The following is a 20,718-nucleotide window of genomic DNA, read 5'->3' as shown; positions in this document are numbered from 1 at the left end:
CTCCAGGAGTCTCAAATAGAAGATAAATGGACATAATGGATTTAATATGAAGCACACTGTGGTGACACTTGAAAGACTCGAAGCATACAAGGACCCGATAAAAGACTCATAACCCCATGAACATAGCCCTGAGTTCTGCTGGTGTTTTACTTTGATCTGATGTACCCAAACGTTTAAGTGACCGCCAGTCATGATGATTCAGGATTTCTTTTCAACCACATTTTTCCCTGGAAGATGATGCTTCCTCACTATCCATCCAGTTTTCAATAATGTGTTGGACAGTTCTTAACCCAATTTCAGTAGTTTCTGCAATATTTGCTTGATGCATGCTCATGATTCGACCCTTCTCAAAACACATCTTTTCCACAACCAGAGGATGTGTCTTTCTATATGCTTGTTAAAGAAACGAGAAGCTACTCATGGCATCAGTTTGGGCTATATAACTTGTTCCCAGCAGAAAGATAATCACCTATGCAGTAATTATCCAATAGAAAAGCTCCTACCTACTAGCTTAGTTAAATCCAGGTGGTGACTTTTTTATTATTTGTATGTGTATGTATGATATGAATATACACATAGCAGCTCAACAATAATAAGGATGCATGAGTATTGTTCCTCATATACATGCGTGCCAGCACACCGAACTGAGTTTCTAATAGCAGAAATGAAAAAAAACCTATGTTGTATAAGAGTGAGACTTGACCCCGCTAATGACATAACAGCTTGTTGTATCACAGCTGCATGCACACAGACACACAAACACACACACAGTTAAAGCTTTAAACTGTCAGCCGCTGTTTTGCAATGCTTTCATCGGTTCAGGCAGATTGTCACCTCTAGTGCACCGCTGTGACGTGCATGTGATCAGATTCGAGGCACGACAGACCTTGTGTCTGCAGTAAGCTTGTCAGATATTTAAGAACGAAACTGGACTGGCAGGTGAAAAATATGAGGGAAAGTGTATATATATATATATATATATATATATATATATATATATATATAAATATTTATGATATTTCAACAACCTAAGGAAGGAGGTACTGAAGGGTCCTCTGTGGCAACTAAAAGTGCCCTGATATAAAAAGTGAAGTGAGTATGAGTGAGTCTTACCTTGGCCTGGCGTCAATGTTGTGCTGAAAAAAAGAAAAAAAAGGAGAAGGAGAGAGGGGAGGGAAAGAATTACAAATCTGAATTCTTTGCACAGGTGTTATGGATAGCAAAAAAAACATAAACAACATAATTGACATTAACATGGGTCCACAGCTGGTGTGGCTCTAAATCTGACCAATTAATTTTCACTTTTATCCACCATGTGTGTTCATGTATATTAATGAGCTTTTAAGAAACAATCTGGAGCAAAGCACCAAGTGAGCTGCAAACATTATTCATATGTCGGCTTTAATATCAAATTTTCATCAGGTCTTAAGAGACTCTACAGCATCAGACTGGTGGATGTTCCTTAGCTAACAGGCAAAGAACTGAATCAAACCTTCTTAAATCCTTAACAATCCAAAGGCATAATCTTTAGCACTGGACCATGACAACCAACACTAATTTAGCTTCCACACAACGAGCAACTAACATCATCAAAAGACTCTGAGCAGACCAGCAAAAAGCTGATGAGTGGGGGCTGCAGAGGAACGAGTGGCTGTCTGCCTCACTGATTACGCTGCAGCTTTGCACCAAACTAGCTTTGAATCTTGGCAGTGAGACTTTCATTCATTCTTGTTGTCAAGTCCTTCAACAAACCCCAAAGCCATCTTGTAAAATCAGAACAAGGACATTCTTTAACCCTACAATGCCGTATGGATCATGTTTGATATTTATAGTTTCTGGGACCTTTTTGCATCATTTTATGGTTAAAAACTTGGCTCGAAACCCAGTTGTACACAATCTGATGCTGGTCCTCTGCCCCCAGATGGATACAGTAACAATACTATAAATGCACCACAGTAATTTTGACATATCACAGTAATAAAGGGTTAATATACAAAAAATATATTTTTCTCGGGTCGTGCTGTAAAGGGTTAAACAGCAAATTTCCCCTTTGCAAACTTGCAAACCTCTTTATAGTTATCCATAAATTAGTTAAAATAACACAATCAAGAGTTAACAGAAAACTGGGGCAAGTTACACATTGTTATTGACAAAAATATTGAGGCATGTGGCACATCCCATTCTTTTTATATAAACCCTACATAAGCATAAACTCTTCTGCAAAGACTTCTTTCCACATGGTGTAACAGTTTGTTTATGGGAATTTTTGACCATTCTTCCAGAAGTGCATTTGTGAAATCAGGCACTTCTGGTCTCTGCTCTAATTCATCTAAAAGGTGTTCTTTGTCGTTAAGGTCAGGGCTCTGTGCAGGCCAGTCAAGTACATCCACACCAAACCTGCTCATCCATGTTTTTATGAACACCTGAATTAATGATTTTGAAGGATGCACCAATAATTTTGAAAATAGTGTATTTCCATATGTACAAGCTATAAAAAGATATATACACAGGGATGAGGATGTATATAAATAATGCTCAAAAGGAAAATAAGGACAACAAAAATCAATAAATTCAGATTTTCTTTTTTTTTTTTTTAAACACTATTATCTCGCAGGGAAAAGTATATCTGGACACACAGTTTTAACAAGCTAATAAAGCAGACTGCATGTGGGCTTTTATTTAACACTGTCAAGCAATTTTTCAGATGCAATCACTTCTACAATTTAAGAAAGGTTTCAGTCCAGTGAGGAACCAACCTTAGGACCAGTAAGAAGCCCAGGTCTAAACATTAAGTACTAAATCAACTCAAATCTATTTCAATGATGGCAAATAAGCAGAGCAGATACATTAGTTCAAGAGATACCAGGTTAGATTGTTAAATGATTCTTCAAGGTATAGAGTAAGACCCATGCTCCAATAGCAGCTGGTAGCTCATCCCACTTTCTGGAGCTAAATAAGTTATTATTAAAATGAGCCAGCACAATGAATTATCACATCTTTTTGCTTTTATATATTTGAAAACAAAACTGCTCCCCAACACCTTAAGCTAACACGCATAAATAAAGAAGATTCATATGAGTCAGTGTGGAAACACCAAAGCAAAGCTTCACATCTTCTGACTAATGGAGCATCTAGACTTTGTTTTCATGCTTGGAATTCTTTAGAGCTTATATGAATTGAGCATCCCGAAATACTTCACAAGAAATAATCACAGATATTAAGAACATTACAAAACCTTCTTGGTAATACATATGCAAATGTGGCATGACAAAAGTGAATAATAAGCAGGATGAGGCAGACTCATGCAGGCTGGAAAATGCATATCATTACCAACTTACAGGAACATACAAGTCAAACATTACTCTCTCATCAGTAACTTTTAAAGGCTTTTATGAACCAGCTGAGATGTGAAGCACCCTCTGAACAGAAGAGCTTACGCTGTATTCAGGCTTCAAAAAATTAACATATTAACAATTCTATAGCCTAACACCAGTATTTATAACTGTGCACAGTGCTGTCTTGCTTCTTCACTATGCACCTTTATTCATAGAAATTTACATGACCTAAATTATGAAGTTCTTACTACGATGTTGTCGGATCAACAAGCACAACTGAATTACTGATTACATGAGGTGGGAATGCACCTTTCTGCATGAAACCATTTTTTAATCAAATTGTACCAAAGGACACTGTTTTTGTTTGTACTGAGAGTTTTAATAGTGACTGGTTACAGACTGAGACAAAGCAATCTAGTATTCTCCCTCTGGCTCGTACTGATTTTCAGAAAGCCATTTTCATCTATACACACCTGTGTACCACTGCAGAAGCATTATTTACTTACAATAATGTGTCTGCTTGAATTAAAGCTGGAAAGCTTACCTTAATAATGTGATTTATTCTCTGCAAGATAGGTTTTAGGAGGTAATAAATGTTTTACATCATAGATGCGTTCTACAAGTTGCAGTATTTGAGCTTGACATGCATACAAAAAAAAGTGATTGCATGCAGCTGAAAATCCATGTTTTGTTGTAAAAACTTGAACTCAAGGCCCTACTTCCCAAAGGTCTGGAGGCTGCAACTGTAGCTCGGGCTGCAAACAGGATTATAACGTGCTTCACAGGAAGAAAGTGGGCGACAAACATCTTTAAAATATTTAAATATCTACTCTTAGTCAAACAAAGCTGAAGAAAATGAATTTATTTCAATGCACTCTACTGTTTCTCTTGTGTTGAATCAAGTCATAGAGGGCTTATTCTGCTTCTGATTGTACAGGAAGCCAGATGTAGTCTTACCAAAACTGATGAAAAAGGAAAAAAAGGGTTCTTTTGGATGTTTTTGCATTTTTATGTACATTTAAGTGAACTTTTTTTTAATTATTGAGAAGATAACACCTAGACAGAAGCTTTGGAAATCTGACACTGGCACTGTAAGGAGTTAGAAACTCATCTCAAATTACCAGAGGATGCAAAAAGGAACCCTAACAGCGCAAACCTCTTAAAATATACTCCTCATTGATTCAAAACATACCTTCCAGGTTAATAAACTACTAGCATGTATCACTTCTAACATCTCTAATGTGTCTGAGGGTGAGCTACAGGTATCAATTCACTCATGCATTATTGTTATTTTATTTTTTATTTATTTATTTATTTTTAACAATTTAGCATCTTGACCAGCAATTTATGCTGTGTGTATATGTTGCTGAAGGACAGCAGATGGCCTGCCTTGCCAGAACATAGACTTAACCATCACCAAGATTTTGTTATAAGTCTATTTTTGCTATGTTTCCTTCATTTCTGAACCTGCATTCTACACCAAAAGCATAAAGGATGTTTTTGTATTTGTGCACAAGATTTATTTCTGCTCTACATTTTCAGGACCTGCTCTAAACTGAAAAACATTTTTCAGTAAACTGCTCACAATATAACAAACTAACAGAGTCAGTGAGGTGGAAAGTGATATTATGTTTATTCTCCTTAACCATGAAGTGAAATACATTTAAACAAACAAAAAAAGAGTAAGGAGTTGTGTGTGTCATGTGAATAACTTAAACTTACTCTTCCTCTCATCAACTGTCTTGGTGGCAGCTTGATCCTAACATCAGATCTCACACTTTCTCAGCTTAGAAAAACAACTGAGAATTGTTAAAAACCCACACAGACAGATCGGGACACATTTGAGTCAATCGCTGTATAAGCAGCCTCTCCACTCCTATACTGCACTTCTCCAATGACTGGAAATTCCCAAACAACACTGTCTATTGCTTACAGCAGCAATAACGAAACACATAAGAACAAACAGGGTAACCATTGGCATTCAATTAGAGCCTTAATGAACCTGGATTCATTTATCAGGGAAAAGGCAATCTGCACATCAGCCACTGCCACTACAACAGCCTCTCTAGTCCTGCATAGCGTCTCCGGGGAACACGTCAGCTTCCTCTTTTGGCTGTGGTGACTAAAATAAGGTGATTGACAAGAGGACCAATGGGATACTTTAGCTTGGGGCCTATCAGTTGTTCAAGCGTTCGCTGCAATTTTAAAAACGAGGCATACGGGAGTGATGTGCTGCAGAATTTGAGAAGTGTGAGGATGTGACTTGCACTTCTGCCAGTGTAAAAATCCACACCGACCTCTGCATCACACTCCACAGCAGCTGTACACGCGTTAGGTAGGAATTGTTCTTTGGCATGACGTTGATTGGTCATTCTGGCTTTAGTTTTGTCCTTGAAATTCTGCTTGATCAGTTTAGGTTGAGATTAAGATGACTTACTCTGCAACTGCACAACTATGTTCCAGCTTTTTAATCCTTCAATAATCTTTTATTTTTCTTACTTTTGTTTTCTTTTTAAAGAATGCTGCTGTAGAAGTGATCCGGCTTTTCCGGTAATCTGTCCTTTTCATCTTTAAAGCTAATGACTACTTTGCGCATTATTGTGAACCCGCTATAATTCCTGTTGAGAAGTCTTTTCTTTTTGAAGAAAAACAGGTGATCATGATCAGAGGGAAAGGTTTCCTATGTTGGGAAGCGCATTGTTATACTCTCTTTTTTTTCAATCCAAATATCCCAAACTATTGATTGAGCCACTTTTAATGTTCCAGCTATCTCTCTGATGGATTTGTTCTGTTTTTCCAGCCTAAAAATAGCCTTTTTCACTTGCAATGAGTGCTTCTTTGACGACATGCTGTTGACTCACAGCGACAGCTTACAAACTGAAGTGACAGAATGGACATTTTGTCTGCTTGATGAAAAAAAATCTTTGAAACAATAGCTCACACCTGCACACGAAACAGCTTTGTGGTCAAGCTGTCCAATTACATATTTCCTCTACTGGAAATATACTTTAACTGTGTATATCTTGTTCTGGGATTTATTTGCTTCTACACGTACCAATGTCATAACACGATACATGAGCATTGTGTACGTGTGGATGAATATTACAGGCAGTCTCACCTATATTTGGAGCAAAACTGTGTATAGCTACACCTGATCTCTATATTTATCTTATTTTATTGCATTACCTTATTAACTTGTATTTAGCAGCAGGTTCTGCAGTCATTGGGAAGATAATCCTTTAAATTGAAATCTATTTATGTATCAACCCTTTCCAAGTATTACTGCTGTAAGGGACCAATTTCTAACAAACAAAACATATTTTTAGGCTAAATTAAAGGCAAATATGAAAGGTTAAGATGCTACTCCAAGCTATGCTGTGTTATGACACCAAGTTGCCAATTTATGATCAGAAACAAGCACCTTTGTGCTGGCTGGAGAACTCACTGTAATTGTTGATGAGTGAAAGTTAAAGTATCTGTTCACCAAGGCTGCTTTTAGGAACATTTCTGTCAGCAAGCATCTGTGCTTAAGGTTTACATCAATCATTGGCTTTGCTTACTTCTGTTTTTTTTTTTTCTTTTTTTTTAATTCATACATCTTTGTTATTATATCCAATGCACTGATGTTTTGTTAATGTTAGTAATTACTTTCAGTTTGCAAAAAAAGGTCTGACTGCTATCATAATAAAAAGGTTAAAGTTTAAAAAGCCAATCTCAGACATGCATTTTAAGTTCTATAATATGCTCCCACCAGCAAACTGAGACCATGCATATACGTAAACCATGAACATTAAGATGATAAAATAGGTTAGTATTTGGTCAAAGTTAAGATCATGACAAACAATGCCACAGGTGCAACATTTTAGATGCTACTTAAGAGTTCTAGATCAAGAACATCAGATATATAATCCCATTTGTCTCTGCTTGCACTGACATACCTTGATATCACATTTTATGTAAGGTTATCACAGAGTTCTGAGGAAAAGCACAACTAAAGATTTAAAAGAAACACAGGATGCAAAATGCGAAAAGCATAAACAGACATATGCATAACCAAAAGCAAAAAATAATGTCAGCTCACATGGGATGAAAAATTGTCTAAGCTTCCAGACTTGTTATACTGCAGCTTATGTAAAACTAATAGAATAATAATATGAAGGCAAAATGATGTGTTTCCATGTGGCAAAAAACTAGAAGCTCAAATTCTAAAGCTTTTCGCTTTCTGCTTTCTTATTTTTTTATGTTTTATCTATGTCGGTGTGGAAATATACTTCCTTGTAAAGCTAAATATGTAGTTAAAAATCCATTATACAGACAGATAAAAAGGAGGGAAGATGTTCTCACCAGGGCTCTGTGGACTGGTCCGGGCACTGCTGCAAGGACCTGTGCTGCTACAGCAGGACTTACTGCCTGTGCCTCAGCCTGTTCCAATAGGCACAGCTGGTGTGTGATGTTGTCCATCTCTTCCTGCAGCTTTTCGGTCTCCACGGTGATCTCAGCTATTTTCTCCGCAGCAGACGCTGTGAGAAACGCTTCCTTGAGGTCTACGAGGTGAAGGGTCCTCCTCTCCTCCAGACGCACCAATTTGCGAAGCTCATCAAACTGACTGTTCACGTATTCTTCCAATTCCTCCGTAGACATCTAAAATATGCAGATTAAACACAAGAGAAGAAGAGGGAAAGAGCAAGAATGACCCAGAAGAACAAATTTAAGCAGCAAAATCTTTCTGATTTACAACAGTGGATATTTATACAGAACTGCTTGGAGTTAAACCAAATGCACTACATCGGTTCAGGTGTGAACAATGGAAATGAACACAGACAAAACAGAACCAAAGAGATCAAAGTGAGTTATATTAAAAGATAGGACCAAACTTCTGTATTTTACTTAGACGTGAATATTATTTCAGTAAGCCCACAAGTCTCTGTCATGCAGTAACTAATTGATAGCATATAAGAGATTCCCTGAGGGCAAACTCCCTGCACCCCTTCTGTAGATAGAAAGCGCAGAGGCTCCCTTGACTACAGAAAGCCATCTGTTTTGCTTTCAAGTCGGCTGAACTGCTTGCGGAGATACCTTTTTAATTCCTTTCTCTGTTCCCCAGTGAGGCCCTCTTTAGCTATGACTCATTACGTTAAAACACATCAATAATCAGACTCCTCCCTGCAGTCTTTCCCACTTGAAATGACTCCACCTTAAATGAAGATGCTGCCATGACGTAAAACAACCCAAAGCAGCTTGTCAAGATCTCTGCTCTTGAATAGTTATAATTGCTTCAATCTGTGAACATGAGCGCTCTTCCCTGAAGCAGAGCTTCACTTTCTTCCTTTCCATCTATTTCATCTAGTTTCCCTCAGCCTTCCTCTCTCAAGTGAAGCAAAGGAATCATCTGTCTTTACAAAGGCTGGCAGAGCAACTGCCCCTTAGGGTCCAAAGTTTTATCATGTATTTGCTATTTCTGCACAAGCAATCAGATTCTGCAAATTGCCCATTAAATCAAGCGCAAGAAGTAACACTTTTAATTTAATTTCCTTGTATGAAGACAGAAAAAGATGCACATCAGTAATTCTGGGCGAGATAGGAGGAGTTTGTTAACATCTAATTGGAAAGCAATGAATAGCTTTCTTCTCTTGCCTCAATTAAATCAGTGCCCTGAAAATGTGTCTGATAGATGATTTTCTACTGAGCTAGATAAATAATGTGCTCAACTTCTGGTCTAGATGTGAAACGTACATTTGAATGTGGAAGTTTTGGCAGAAACCTGGCAGCCCGCTGCTCTCTAGTCCATCCAGAGATGGATCAAATACAGAGCCGAATTTCCCAATCGTGAATCATAAAGTAAAAATGATTATTTATATTTTTATTACATAGCATGTTTTCCTGTGTGCATAGTGTGCAGCCCTATTTGAACCTAAAAGTCTGAGAAATTAAATCTGATTGTCTTAAATTAGCTAAACATTAGCTGCACTTTTTTCTTAAATAGCTCAACAGAACTGACTTCAAGTGAGCAACTTTAAAAGTAAGACTTCTCTTTCTATCACAAATAAAAAGTTCAGTTTATATAAACAGTAAACCATGATGTGTTATTGACAACGAGTCAATCTAACAGGCTTTTAGCTAGCTTTATGTCTCTTTTTAGTACTTATGTTAATTTATTTGAAAGCATTTGCTGTAATCTAGGAATAGACCATCATGCTTGATGAAAGGCAAAATTTAAAAGGAAACTTTAAATATGTGGGACATTTTTTGTACAACAGATAAGCACTAATAAACACTTTAAATTTTGTCAGAAGGGAAAAGGGGGAAAAAAAAGTTAATTAATCAAGTCTTTAGCACAATCCTACGCAAAAGCAAAGCCACACCATGAAGGTGGCAGACTTCTAACAAAATGGCATTAAGACTTACTGTTGGTATTCATCAATAAGGTGCAGTGGTAAATTAGTGTCTGAAAGGCTTGGTCACAGTGATCTTTGCTTCTGGCACTGGTCTGCATGTATTTGTAAGAGGATCCATTTCAGAGTGCAAAATTCAGGGAGTCAAGAAATCAATATTGAGGAGTAATTTACTGAGAATTAAGTCTACTGCACCATTATATATTGATGATAAGAGGCATGTCCTAAATGTTGAGCTTGACTTGGCTGTGGTTGTTGCTGCACAGAACCACATAGGTTGTGCAACACTAGTGGAAAGATAGAATGTGTAACAGAAGAAATTCTCCACTTATTTGCAATGCCATAAGACGTTATCTTCTTATCGCATTGCAAAACTATGCTATATTTAAATAACTTGAGGAAACATAAGGCAACATAATGGCCTGTAATCTCCAACTTGGAGTCATGGTACCCATTGTACCAAACCTGTTCCCAGTTTTTCATATTTTTATCGTTTGCACAGCAACCAGCAGAGCTTGAGGACATCACACACAGATTTGGACACTCCCATCAGTACTATTTGTGGATTGCAACCAGACGCTAATTTGCTCAGGAAAGAAAATCTGCCCTTCGATTTTCTCACTGTTCAATCTGCAGGACCTTCACAAAGCCTTTTGCCCTTTAAACGAGTCTCCATGGCCTGCATGGTAGATGGAGACTGGGATCTGAGATCTATGTGTTTGTGATGTATAGCCCTCTGCTGCTGGACCTTCACTAAACAAAAAAAGAATTGTTCAAATTGCAAGGAGCAAGCATTTGTGTGTACTAATCTTCATTTGGACTGCTGCAAGCTGATGCCACAGAATGAGGCCTCAGGAGAGACAGCAGCACACTGCTTATACTGGCAGAGCTGTTATAAGGACACAAGGCACATTGGAAGGACATCGGGCAAATTAATAAAGTTTTATTTTCTTTTTTTACCCCACATCATAACAGGAATTTGAAAAATTAATATGGATGGATTTTAAATGGGCTTATATTAAAAGTTTATTATACTGACATTAAATATAAAATTTATTTATATTTAAACTATAATTTGTGATTGATTCAAAAATGGTTCTGTTATTTATTTGTGTTGATCTAAAAAGAAGAACAACAAAAAAATACTAATGAAGAAGAGCTGAAGCCCTTGGGAGTGAAAATAGATCTGTGTGAACGCGCACAAGTGAGCGGAGCTATGGTTAAAGTTTCTCCAAACAATTAAACTGGACCCTTGTCATCGTCCCATTTACATCCAAATAAATGAGTCAGGTTATTCAATGAAGTTTTCCGATGATGCAGCACTGTGTAAAAAAATCTTCAAGAGATTCTCTGACGAATAACCATGACGCTGGAGATGATTGTGTGTCTAAATACAGCTGCAAAATCGTTTTTTTTCAGCTGATGCTATGGTTATGAAATCAGGATTTTATTAGAGTCTGGAAATCTTTAAAGTCACTCAAAGTTGACTCAAAAATTTACCGAGCTGACACTTATGGAAGAGAGATTAATGTGCCGGAGTTCAGGAGTTGCAGGAGGAGTTTGTGTTTGTGTTCTGTAATATGCTGACTGCGTTGCATGTGTTTGAAGAGACATCAGGAGAATTTGTACAAATGTAGAACAAATGCAATCTAAAAGCACAGCAACACAGTAGTGAGAGCTTCAGGAACTTTGATGAGTCCATTATAAAAGACATTTTTGAGGAACAAAGGACTCTAATTTATAGTCAACTACAAAAGTTAGCTAATAGATCTGAAATGTACAAATTTACTGGTTGCAACACAAGTGCAAACAAAATACTGGCAGTCTTAGAAGTGAATCTTTTCCTAACCATGCTGTGGCATCGATAAAGTGATTAAAATATTGATAGATATTTTTTATTTTAATTAGAGGGCACTGTTTTGATCAAATATCTGAAACCTGTAGCTAAAATCTCTGATTGTTTCATCAATTCTAGCCAACTGTTCTGCCATTATTCAGAGCTTCCTGCATTGTGATGCCTTTATAAAAAGGACTAAAAGGCATTAATAATACATTAGACATAAATGGATATGAACTGCCCTTGCCCTTATGAGTGGCCCTGCTCCAAAGGGAACACAACTCTCTTACTTTCATGCTCTCTCTCATCTTCCCCAGTATTAGACTTTCCAGTTTTTCCTCAAACACAACATCACAACAAACAGTTTATTTGAAAAACCCAGTTCTGCAGTGGTCATCGAAGTAGTGGATGAAACTGAGGGTCAATACTTTTAAAACAGTAAAGTTTCAATACCGGCACCTTTTTATTGATTTTGAGTGAAGCAATGTCAGCCAAGGATCTTCCTGGGCAATGGTACTAAGTAATCTAATTAAAATGCTGAGAGGGAACAGTAGTGACAGCATTAAAACGCAATGGGACAAGGGGAGAAAGGGGTAGAGGAGAAAAAAGGATAAGGCAAAGAAGAAGCAGAAAAAGTAGAATGAATAAATCTAATAGTAGCTTTTTATGTGTCTCTTCTCTGTTGCGCAGCCCTGGCTCTCAAAACCAGTTTTAATGCGTCTGCTTCTCTAATAGATCTTATGAGGTAGATAAAACAGATTTAGATGAAAATGCATGAGCATTTGGCTGGTGGTACTGTGCTGCGTTCAGGTACTTTTTTCTCTGTCTCTGCAGAAAGCAGCTCTTTCTGCACTCTGTACTCTACTCAATACTCTAAGGGGTAGAAATAAGAGTAAATAAAGCATAAGAAGAAATAAACTCATTTTCCTGGTGAGCATCTGCAGTACGCTTCAAATGTCACAGGATGCTATCTGACCAAATATAATGCTCGCAGACAAAGTGAGTGACATCCACTCCTGTCATGTCACACCTCTGGTCCTCTGTTAATATATTTGCAGCTACATTGTCCAACAACTTCATTCTATTCACTTGTGGAAATTGACAAAATTAGCTTTGGAAGTTTACAATGCCCGAACCAAAGCAAATAATCATGCAGGCCAGATTAAATAAGCAGAGACTTTGCAAGGGTTAAATTTTTCATCCACCCCTCACTCAGACCTCCTCTTCCCCATAGTCCATCAGGATGTCAATACTATGCAATTCAACCTCTCTACCTCTGTCTTGCATATCACTTTTCTCACTAGTAGGCACTCTGAAGGTCGCTTTTCATGCAATAACATACGCTGACATTTGAGAGTGACAAAAGGGCACGTCGAAAAATCCAAATAATGTTCTCCAACATAGAGAGAGCAGGTAAGTGCTTTTTGGCCCAGCACACTGCATCCCTATAGCAGAACAGCACAAGACTAGAAGTGGAAGAACTCCTTTGGGCAGCAGTGATATTTCTCTATTATAATGACATGAACTGAGGTGGGGTGCCAGTGACCAGAAAAAAACTATGTCGCTCACAGGCCAGTAAAATTAACCTTTCATACTATGCTACTGTGCCTGAGTCACGTCGCTGCAGATATTCAGTTTTGCTCGTGAGTGCCACTGGTCTCAGATGGGTACTGAGAAAAGGTATAAATGCAGAGTATAAGGCAGAACAAGGGCTGCAGGGGTGGTTGAGAGAGCAGGTGCTGCACACATTCAATAGTAAATTGCAGAAAACCCAGCTGTACTTTTCCTGATCCTAACTCTCACTGTTCCACCTCTCACTGCACAACCCCGTAACTCTACGTGGTCAGGTTTTATTTTTAGTGGCAGAACATGCCCCCACTATGGCATCTGTAATAGAAATACAGAAACTGCTTTCAAGGTTGACTTGTCATGAAAATTCCCTTTGAGTAGCTTTTGTTTTGGCTGACATCAAGAGAAATGTGGTTGCATGTGCAATGCACAAGGTGCCCTGTGGTTTTTTTTTTTTTTTTTTCTTTTAAATGGCAAACTCAAGGAGTTTTGACAATAATAAAGTTACAAACTTGACATGATGATGAGAATCTGAGCTGTCACTTCCCCTCAATAACTAGCTGGGGATGTGCTCTTGCACAAAGCACAACCACAAAGAAACTACAACAAATCAGTTATCTAAAGAAGTTGACTTCTTTGGTACGAGTGTAGAAGGTAAATGAGCATTTATTAATGGCCTGAACACTTGAATAGAAACAGTGAAACTCATACACAGTTTTAGTCTAAGTAGTCCTGTAAAAGTACAAACTTTCCTAATGTTTGTATTATTATTGTATTCTTCACCATGCCTGTTTATCATGACAAATATTAATCGCGTCCCTTTTTTTTTACTAAAACAGTTCTGACCCACTAAAGCATTGACTTCACTGGACCAATGAAGGTATGCTGAGTTATCTGGCACCCAGCTTTCTGTATCAGACCCTTTAAGTTCTGCAAGTTCCACGTTTGTGCCTCCAGGGTCTGGGGATGCTGGACTGCACTGTAATCTGTGAATATGAAAGCCAAACGAACACCTTGAACTTGTGTTCCTCAAACCAATTCTGGAATGTAGCACAATCCATTATCTTGTGCTTCCATGAGCCTTGGACATCCATGACCCTGTTGCTTTTATCTGTGGACCACTTTTAGCAGGTCAAGAATGGGAGCATCCCACAGGAGCAGCAGTAGCAGAGATGGTAAGACCCCACTTTGCAGCCATTGCTCAAATCCATCTGATTGCTATTTTTTCTGCTTCCATCAAATTCAAGGACAGAATGTTCACTGGCTGTGTAATGTATTCCACCCACTGCCAGGTGCTGTTGTAATGAGATAATATTTTTCACTTCACCTGTCAGTGATCATAATCTTTTGGCTGATTGGTGTGTACTGATATTTTGCTCATCTCATTTACTCATATTGAGAGATACAATTAGTGGAAAGTTATTAAAATTCAACAGTGTATAATACACTGTGTTCACCATCTTGGTTTTCTACAAGGATTACCGTCTTCATGAGCTCAAGAAGATTTTAAAAACAGCTGGATGCATTCAGTAATCAACGTTTCTCTTTATATTTTACTTTATCTGAATCCATGCCAACCTCTGACTTAACACAGATGTGCTGACAAAAATAAGTGACATCAGCTAAAGCCTCAACATGTCCTGACTCATGCCAAACTTCAAGAACAACAATATCTGAAAAACACAAACCGGCAGACCTGTGATCTGTGAATGGGGCAGCACAAGATGTAAATGGATTTAAATACTTGGCAAGTGTTTGCAACCAAATGTCTTTATGACATAATCTCTTCCTAATCCCCAGTTATTGCGTCTCATTCAGCACTGTTGTATCTCTGCAACTGCAACGTCTCTATGACTCTACTTCTTACTGCTGTAATCACTAAATCAAAACTGTATAATCAGTGGCTCATTGATTTTATTTATTGTTTTTCCCCTTGCTGTGTTACGGCTTCATATCGGGATTTACCAAAGTATTTTTAAATACCTTAAAAGAAGCCAACATAAACTAATTACATTCTATGACTCTACACTCACAGCCCATATGATTAAAAAGAATAAAAACAAATACATGAGGCCTGCATATCAAATATTAAAGCAAAACATAACTATCAGGCATCATTTATATCAAGATCCTTGTAAAAACCATCATTTAACAGGTAATATGGCTCTTAAAGTCCATGTAAGATTCTTATTAACATTATCATGTGTTATAGACACTATGTAAGAGTTAATGGTGGCGCCATAACTTATAAATGCCTTCTAACTAGGGCTGGGCTGAGGAGGAAAAACAAATACAGTTGCCGCTGTATTAGCTGAAGGCAAATGTCTGGGCATACTTCGGATTTTACAATTTCCCGGTAATGAGGAGCTTGACGTTAAATATTTAGCGTGAAAAATCTCTAAAATGAAAATCAAGTACTTCGGGAACACTTCCAATGTCCGAGCCCACATCTTACGCCATCATCCGGAGTTAAAAGAAGCGGAGCAGCGGCCACTGCCAACTCCTGACCAACACACACTCCATCACTTCCACAAATTTCCAGCCAACTCTGAACGGGCAAGACGGATAAGTAAATCTACCGCCTGTTTCATTTCGAAAGATCTTGGTCCTTACAGCATTGTGGAGAATGAAGGCTTTATATTCATGGTACATACGACTGGGCCCAAGTACATCATCCTGTCACATCAGTTTTTCACAGAGAAAGCCATATCACAACTTTACGGAGAGACAAAAGTTAAAGTTGAGGAAGCCTTGGCCACAGAGTAGCGCAGAGTAGCCACAGAAACTTGAAAAGTATTTGACGGTCTTACTTTCATCGCTACCATTAAGTGACAAAGAAATGTTAAAGCAAAAATAGATGCTACCTTTTGGTCAAAAGACTGCCTCTATGTGTAAATCCCTTCATTGAACCTTGTAAATCTGCATTTTCTTGAACATAACCAGTTTTCTTTAAAGTAATAATTTCTCAGAGCTCTTTCTAGCTAACAGAGGAATGTAGTTAATCTTGGAATTGGCACACTTTGTTACTAAAAGAGTACTGATTGTGAATCGAGATCGGTTTGAATCGAGAATAGATTCTGAATCGAATCATCACCCCAAGAACCGGAATCGAATTGAATCGTGAGCTGTTGCAAGATTTACATCACTAGTCTTTAGAATTCATGTCAGCTTTCAACTCACGAGTCCTGTAAACATGGGTTTGCACTCACCTCAGGGTTCGTCCACTTGGTCTTGATCCTTTCTGCCATCTGCTGTGTATAGCCCAGCAGGTCATAGCCCTGCCTGCTCTGCAAGGTAGAGAGCACCAGCAAGCAATAAAAACCACTGTGTCACAACATAAAGAGCAGCATGTGTTCTAACAGTAACTTTTTGTTCAGTAACACAAACATCCAGCCAATAATTTGTGAGTGTCGTCCATCACAAAGAAGCCCAAAAGAATTGACTTACTTATCAATTTTTATGTGAAGAGAGTGGGTTAACTTGGTTTTTGATTAGTAATACACATATAATATTACCATATTTATAAGGGGGATGCTTTAAGAAAATGTTAACACCAAATAAAAAGTATGACGTATCCTTGGCTGCAACTTCATATGTAAAGAAGCTACAGCTTCTTCCCACTCCCTTTGAGCATGTTACTCAACATGACTGTTGTATAGTAAAAAGCTAGAGTATGTTTAGAATAAATCACATGCCTTTGGGCTGTTTGTGTGACCTTCTTTGTCTCTTGTTAATCCATACGTGTCTGTGATGTAAGGGTAAGCCAGTGAAGTGTGCTGCTCTACTTTTTGTTTTCCAGATATACAACCATGGGGCAGAGAAGGACAGCACTGCAGATGTAAGTGAATGAACATGATGAATTAATGTGGCGACATTCAAAATGTTCAGAATTTTCTCATTTAGTTTGGTTCAGTGCTCACCAACAAAAACTGCGGCTACTCAAATTATTTATCTGCAGCTAGACATAATGTTTTATTAAATATTTAACATCTGCGTTTTATTTATTTATTTTGCTAAGAATTGTAAATCAATTAAAACCTTTCTCCACCTAGTTGCATCTTTTCTTCTGACAAAAATTGTAAAGTGCAAAATAACTGAGAGGTGCAAATACATCAAAGGAGACCCTAGTTTAGGTCTGCTTTGTGACTTCTTTTTTTTTTCCACCATTTCAAGACATCCAAAATTTTTCTAGTGAGTGACAAGTTCAGACAAAGTTACAACAGAACCACCATGTCTTAACAGGTGCAGAGTATAGCTTGGTACTTTTTAGCTGCAACAGACCAGGCCTGCACTAAAAGAAAAAAAGATATCTGAGATATCAGCCACAAAAAAAAAAAAAAAAAAAAAAAACTGGATGCCCTTCATTGTAAATTGTGCCTTCACTTATGAGCACACTACCTTTGTTGGTCCCACTAATGCACCTTAATCAAAGGATGTGGCTTTTAAGTTGTCTGCTGACAACAAGCTGAGTGGTTCGACTCTTCACAAGACAATAATTCCTGATTTCGATTTTTTTTTTTTTTAGGGAACAACTCTGTTTTTAGTTTGTCTTTATTCACCTTGTACCCACATACTGATTTCATTTGTTGAGGCTTTCTACAGAGATTTATTCTTTAGTTAATTGAATTATGCATCTCAGATAATGAAATTTAAATATTATGTTGAGAAATGTAGTGACCACCTAAATCAAACATTGGTTTGTGTTTTCTTATTCCAAACATGAAGTTGACAAATGATGACATCCTCAAATTCTTTAATCTTTCCCTAACTTAATCGCCCCAGCATTCTAGGGAGCTATTTTACATAACACATCCTTTAAATGACCTGTTTATTTTAATTTAATTTAATTCATTTTTTTTTACATTTTAAGATGTTCCATCTACTTTTTATTACAATCTTTTTTATTTTTCAAGCGTTAAAACATCTATTCATTATATTTCTCTCATTCAAACTGTTTCAAAACCTGTTTCATGCTTTTAAGATATACTATTCATATATTATTTTTAACATTTGATTTGTGTTTGTGCTTTTTCCAAAAGAGACAAATTACATTTAGGTCACCTGCTGACTCAGAGCTTTTTAAATATGCTTGAAAAAAGCAGCATCTTGGAAAACAACGGAAGCATGAAAGCATAACTGGGAGAAAGCCAAATGTGATTCATAAGGTTTCATTTGCATTTTACTGTTTTCATAAAAATCTTTTAATATAATCTGCACAATTCAATCAACTTATTAATGAAGTCATGTAGGAACTCATGAGTAACTGTTGTGTTTAAAATATTATACAGAGGACTTACATAGCCTTAATAAGTTGGCTTAAAGACCAAAAGGCCTCCAGCTATTGGGATACTACTTGGTACTAAATTAGAAATGCAAACTAGAAAGGTGATGCTCTGAATGCATTATGTTACAGAGCTGCAGATGTTGTGAAGCAAGATGTAGTGATTAAGTACAACACTTACAATAAATCACAAACCACACATAAACCTGTCGTGTTGTGAGTGTGCAACTCACCTTCTGCCACACATAGGCTTCATGGAGAGTAATGATCTCATGCTCCCTGTGCTCACCCTGCACAGCACACACTACACAGATTATCTTCTCATCTGGTTTACAGTAGAGGGAGCCCTCCTGTCCATGCTCCTTGCAACGCAGCCGCTCTACTGTCACAGTGTCTCTTTTTGCAGCCTCTCCGGCAGCCATGGCCTCAGGTCCAGCTTCTGCACCTTCAGCCTCCTGAGGTGAACAGTTCTGGGCTCCTTCTCTTTCCTCAGCATGCCCATTCTCACCACCGTTAGCTACTCCCACATCAAGTGGTGCCATCCCCTGATTTGCCCTATTTCCTCCAGCCTCATCATCAGCTTTGTCTTTGACTGTATTCAGACCATCAGCCTCTTCGTGGTCATAAGGCATTAGCGTATGACGTGTGCTGCTGGTGTGCTTGCTAGCATGGATGGGGCAGAAGGCAAAGCTGCAGATGTGACACACTTGTGTTGCTGGCTGGGCCTCATCAGGCTCACATGCATCACATGAACCATCCATTTGTGGCAGCTCCTCTTGCTTCAGTCCAATGGCTCCTTCCAGAGGTTCCACTTTGTGATCCATAGTGGCTGAAAAAAAGAAAAAAAAGTGTGTATGTGTGTGTATGTAAACTTTATATAGGGAAATAGAGGACAGTGTATAAATAACTGTGACCTTCTATGAACACTTCTCATATTTGCACTGGGGAAAGTCCAAGATTCTCAAGACTAATCCCTCTGATATAAGGTTCCAACAGCAGATGACCCGGGAGGCCATAGTACACAGGAAACAACGACCAAAACATTACTATGAAGTCACAAGATAAAGCATAATTGTGCAGGTGCTTCAACCAGGAAGTTCCCATCTAACCTGCTAAACTGCCTCCGCGTGCAAACACTGTTTACTGCCTCTCCAACTGAAATTGCTGAGTATATATATACCTGCACCATCAGCATGTCCAAGCACTCCCACGCTCTCACGAGGCCCTGACCATATACCTATCTTTTGCTTTGTTTTGTGGGCTATCCCTGTTATATTTTTGTTTCTTTTTACCTTTAATTTCTCCTGAAGCCCTCCTCTCTTGGGCTCCGTTTCTCTACTCCTTCCCACTGTTGTGCTAACTCAAACACCAAACAGAAAAAGTGCTGCAATGCGGAGCTCTCCAAACACTTTCAGGCTCTCGTTTTAACCCCGAACCACAGCCATTTTTTTCTCCCTCATACAGCAGGTCTGCATGCAGAAGGGCAGTGTGTGTACTCACTCGTCTGTCTTCCTCTCCCACTGTTTTTCTGCGTATGGCTTCTGAAGATGATGTGGACTCTGTAAAATAATTAGCTAGCTAGCTAATTTCCTTAGCGCAGCTGTTGCTGTTTATAATGCTGTTTCTGAGCTGTCGGCTAATCTACTTTCACTTTGGAGAAAAACAGGAGCTCCATGTCCAGTTCGACATCATTTACTTCCTTATTTCCATCAGGTCTTGTCTTCTTTTTTTCTACTTCCTGCTTGTATCCTGCGGTGTGTGGAAACGACAGAGACACACAGAGGCTGGGAGACAAAACTCGTTTGACATGCAGAATAAAAGCAAAGTCCAACCCGAAGCAGGTATGAAGCAGAAAGAAAACGAAAGATAGATTTAGGTTTTTGGCATACGCTTTTCACCATGTTCTCTATGTAGCAAAACATATGAATTTTCAGCTTGAATTGAAAATAAAACCCCAACTATTTATCTATTTATTTATTTATCCATTTAAAGTGGCGGTTGCCATAATAAAATAATATTAAGACTTATATAGCTTTTTCAAACAACACTACAATGTGCTTATAATATAAGAATGATTCCCTTATAAATAACTAAACAAATGAGGAAAAAACAAAGATATTTGTCTTCCATATGAAGAGAATAATTACTCCAGTGCTTAATCTTCTTTTTCTTAAAACTGTGTATTGCACAATGATCATTGACATATTCTGGACATTTTTAATGTTGTATAAGTTAGTGTGGGGTAGTACTAACTACAACATCCAGCAGAATTATTGTTCACTTTGGTTAGAATCAGTGTGTGAA

The 20,718-nt window shown here is 38.0% G+C and overlaps 1 protein-coding gene across 1 annotated transcript in view; it reads right to left on the bottom strand.

Moving 5' to 3' along the window:
* trim44 (tripartite motif containing 44) overlaps positions 1–20,207 on the bottom strand; it is a 50,498-nt gene extending 30,291 nt beyond the window's left edge. The window contains exons 1-5 of the mRNA XM_041997234.1: positions 19,915–20,207; positions 18,648–19,243; positions 16,343–16,420; positions 7,680–7,976; positions 1,114–1,136 (exon numbers count right to left, since the gene is read on the bottom strand). Of these exons, the coding sequence (XP_041853168.1) occupies positions 1,114–1,136; positions 7,680–7,976; positions 16,343–16,420; positions 18,648–19,238 (989 nt within the window). The 5' untranslated portion in view covers positions 19,239–19,243; positions 19,915–20,207. The remainder of the gene's footprint in view (positions 1–1,113; positions 1,137–7,679; positions 7,977–16,342; positions 16,421–18,647; positions 19,244–19,914) is intronic.
* Between the last annotated feature and the right edge of the window lie 511 nt (positions 20,208–20,718).

The sequence above is a fragment of the Melanotaenia boesemani genome, chromosome 10 (genome assembly GCF_017639745.1).
Source record: "Melanotaenia boesemani isolate fMelBoe1 chromosome 10, fMelBoe1.pri, whole genome shotgun sequence".
In the NCBI taxonomy this organism is placed as follows: domain Eukaryota; kingdom Metazoa; phylum Chordata; class Actinopteri; order Atheriniformes; family Melanotaeniidae; genus Melanotaenia; species Melanotaenia boesemani.
This window is presented reverse-complemented; position numbering and strand designations above follow the sequence as displayed.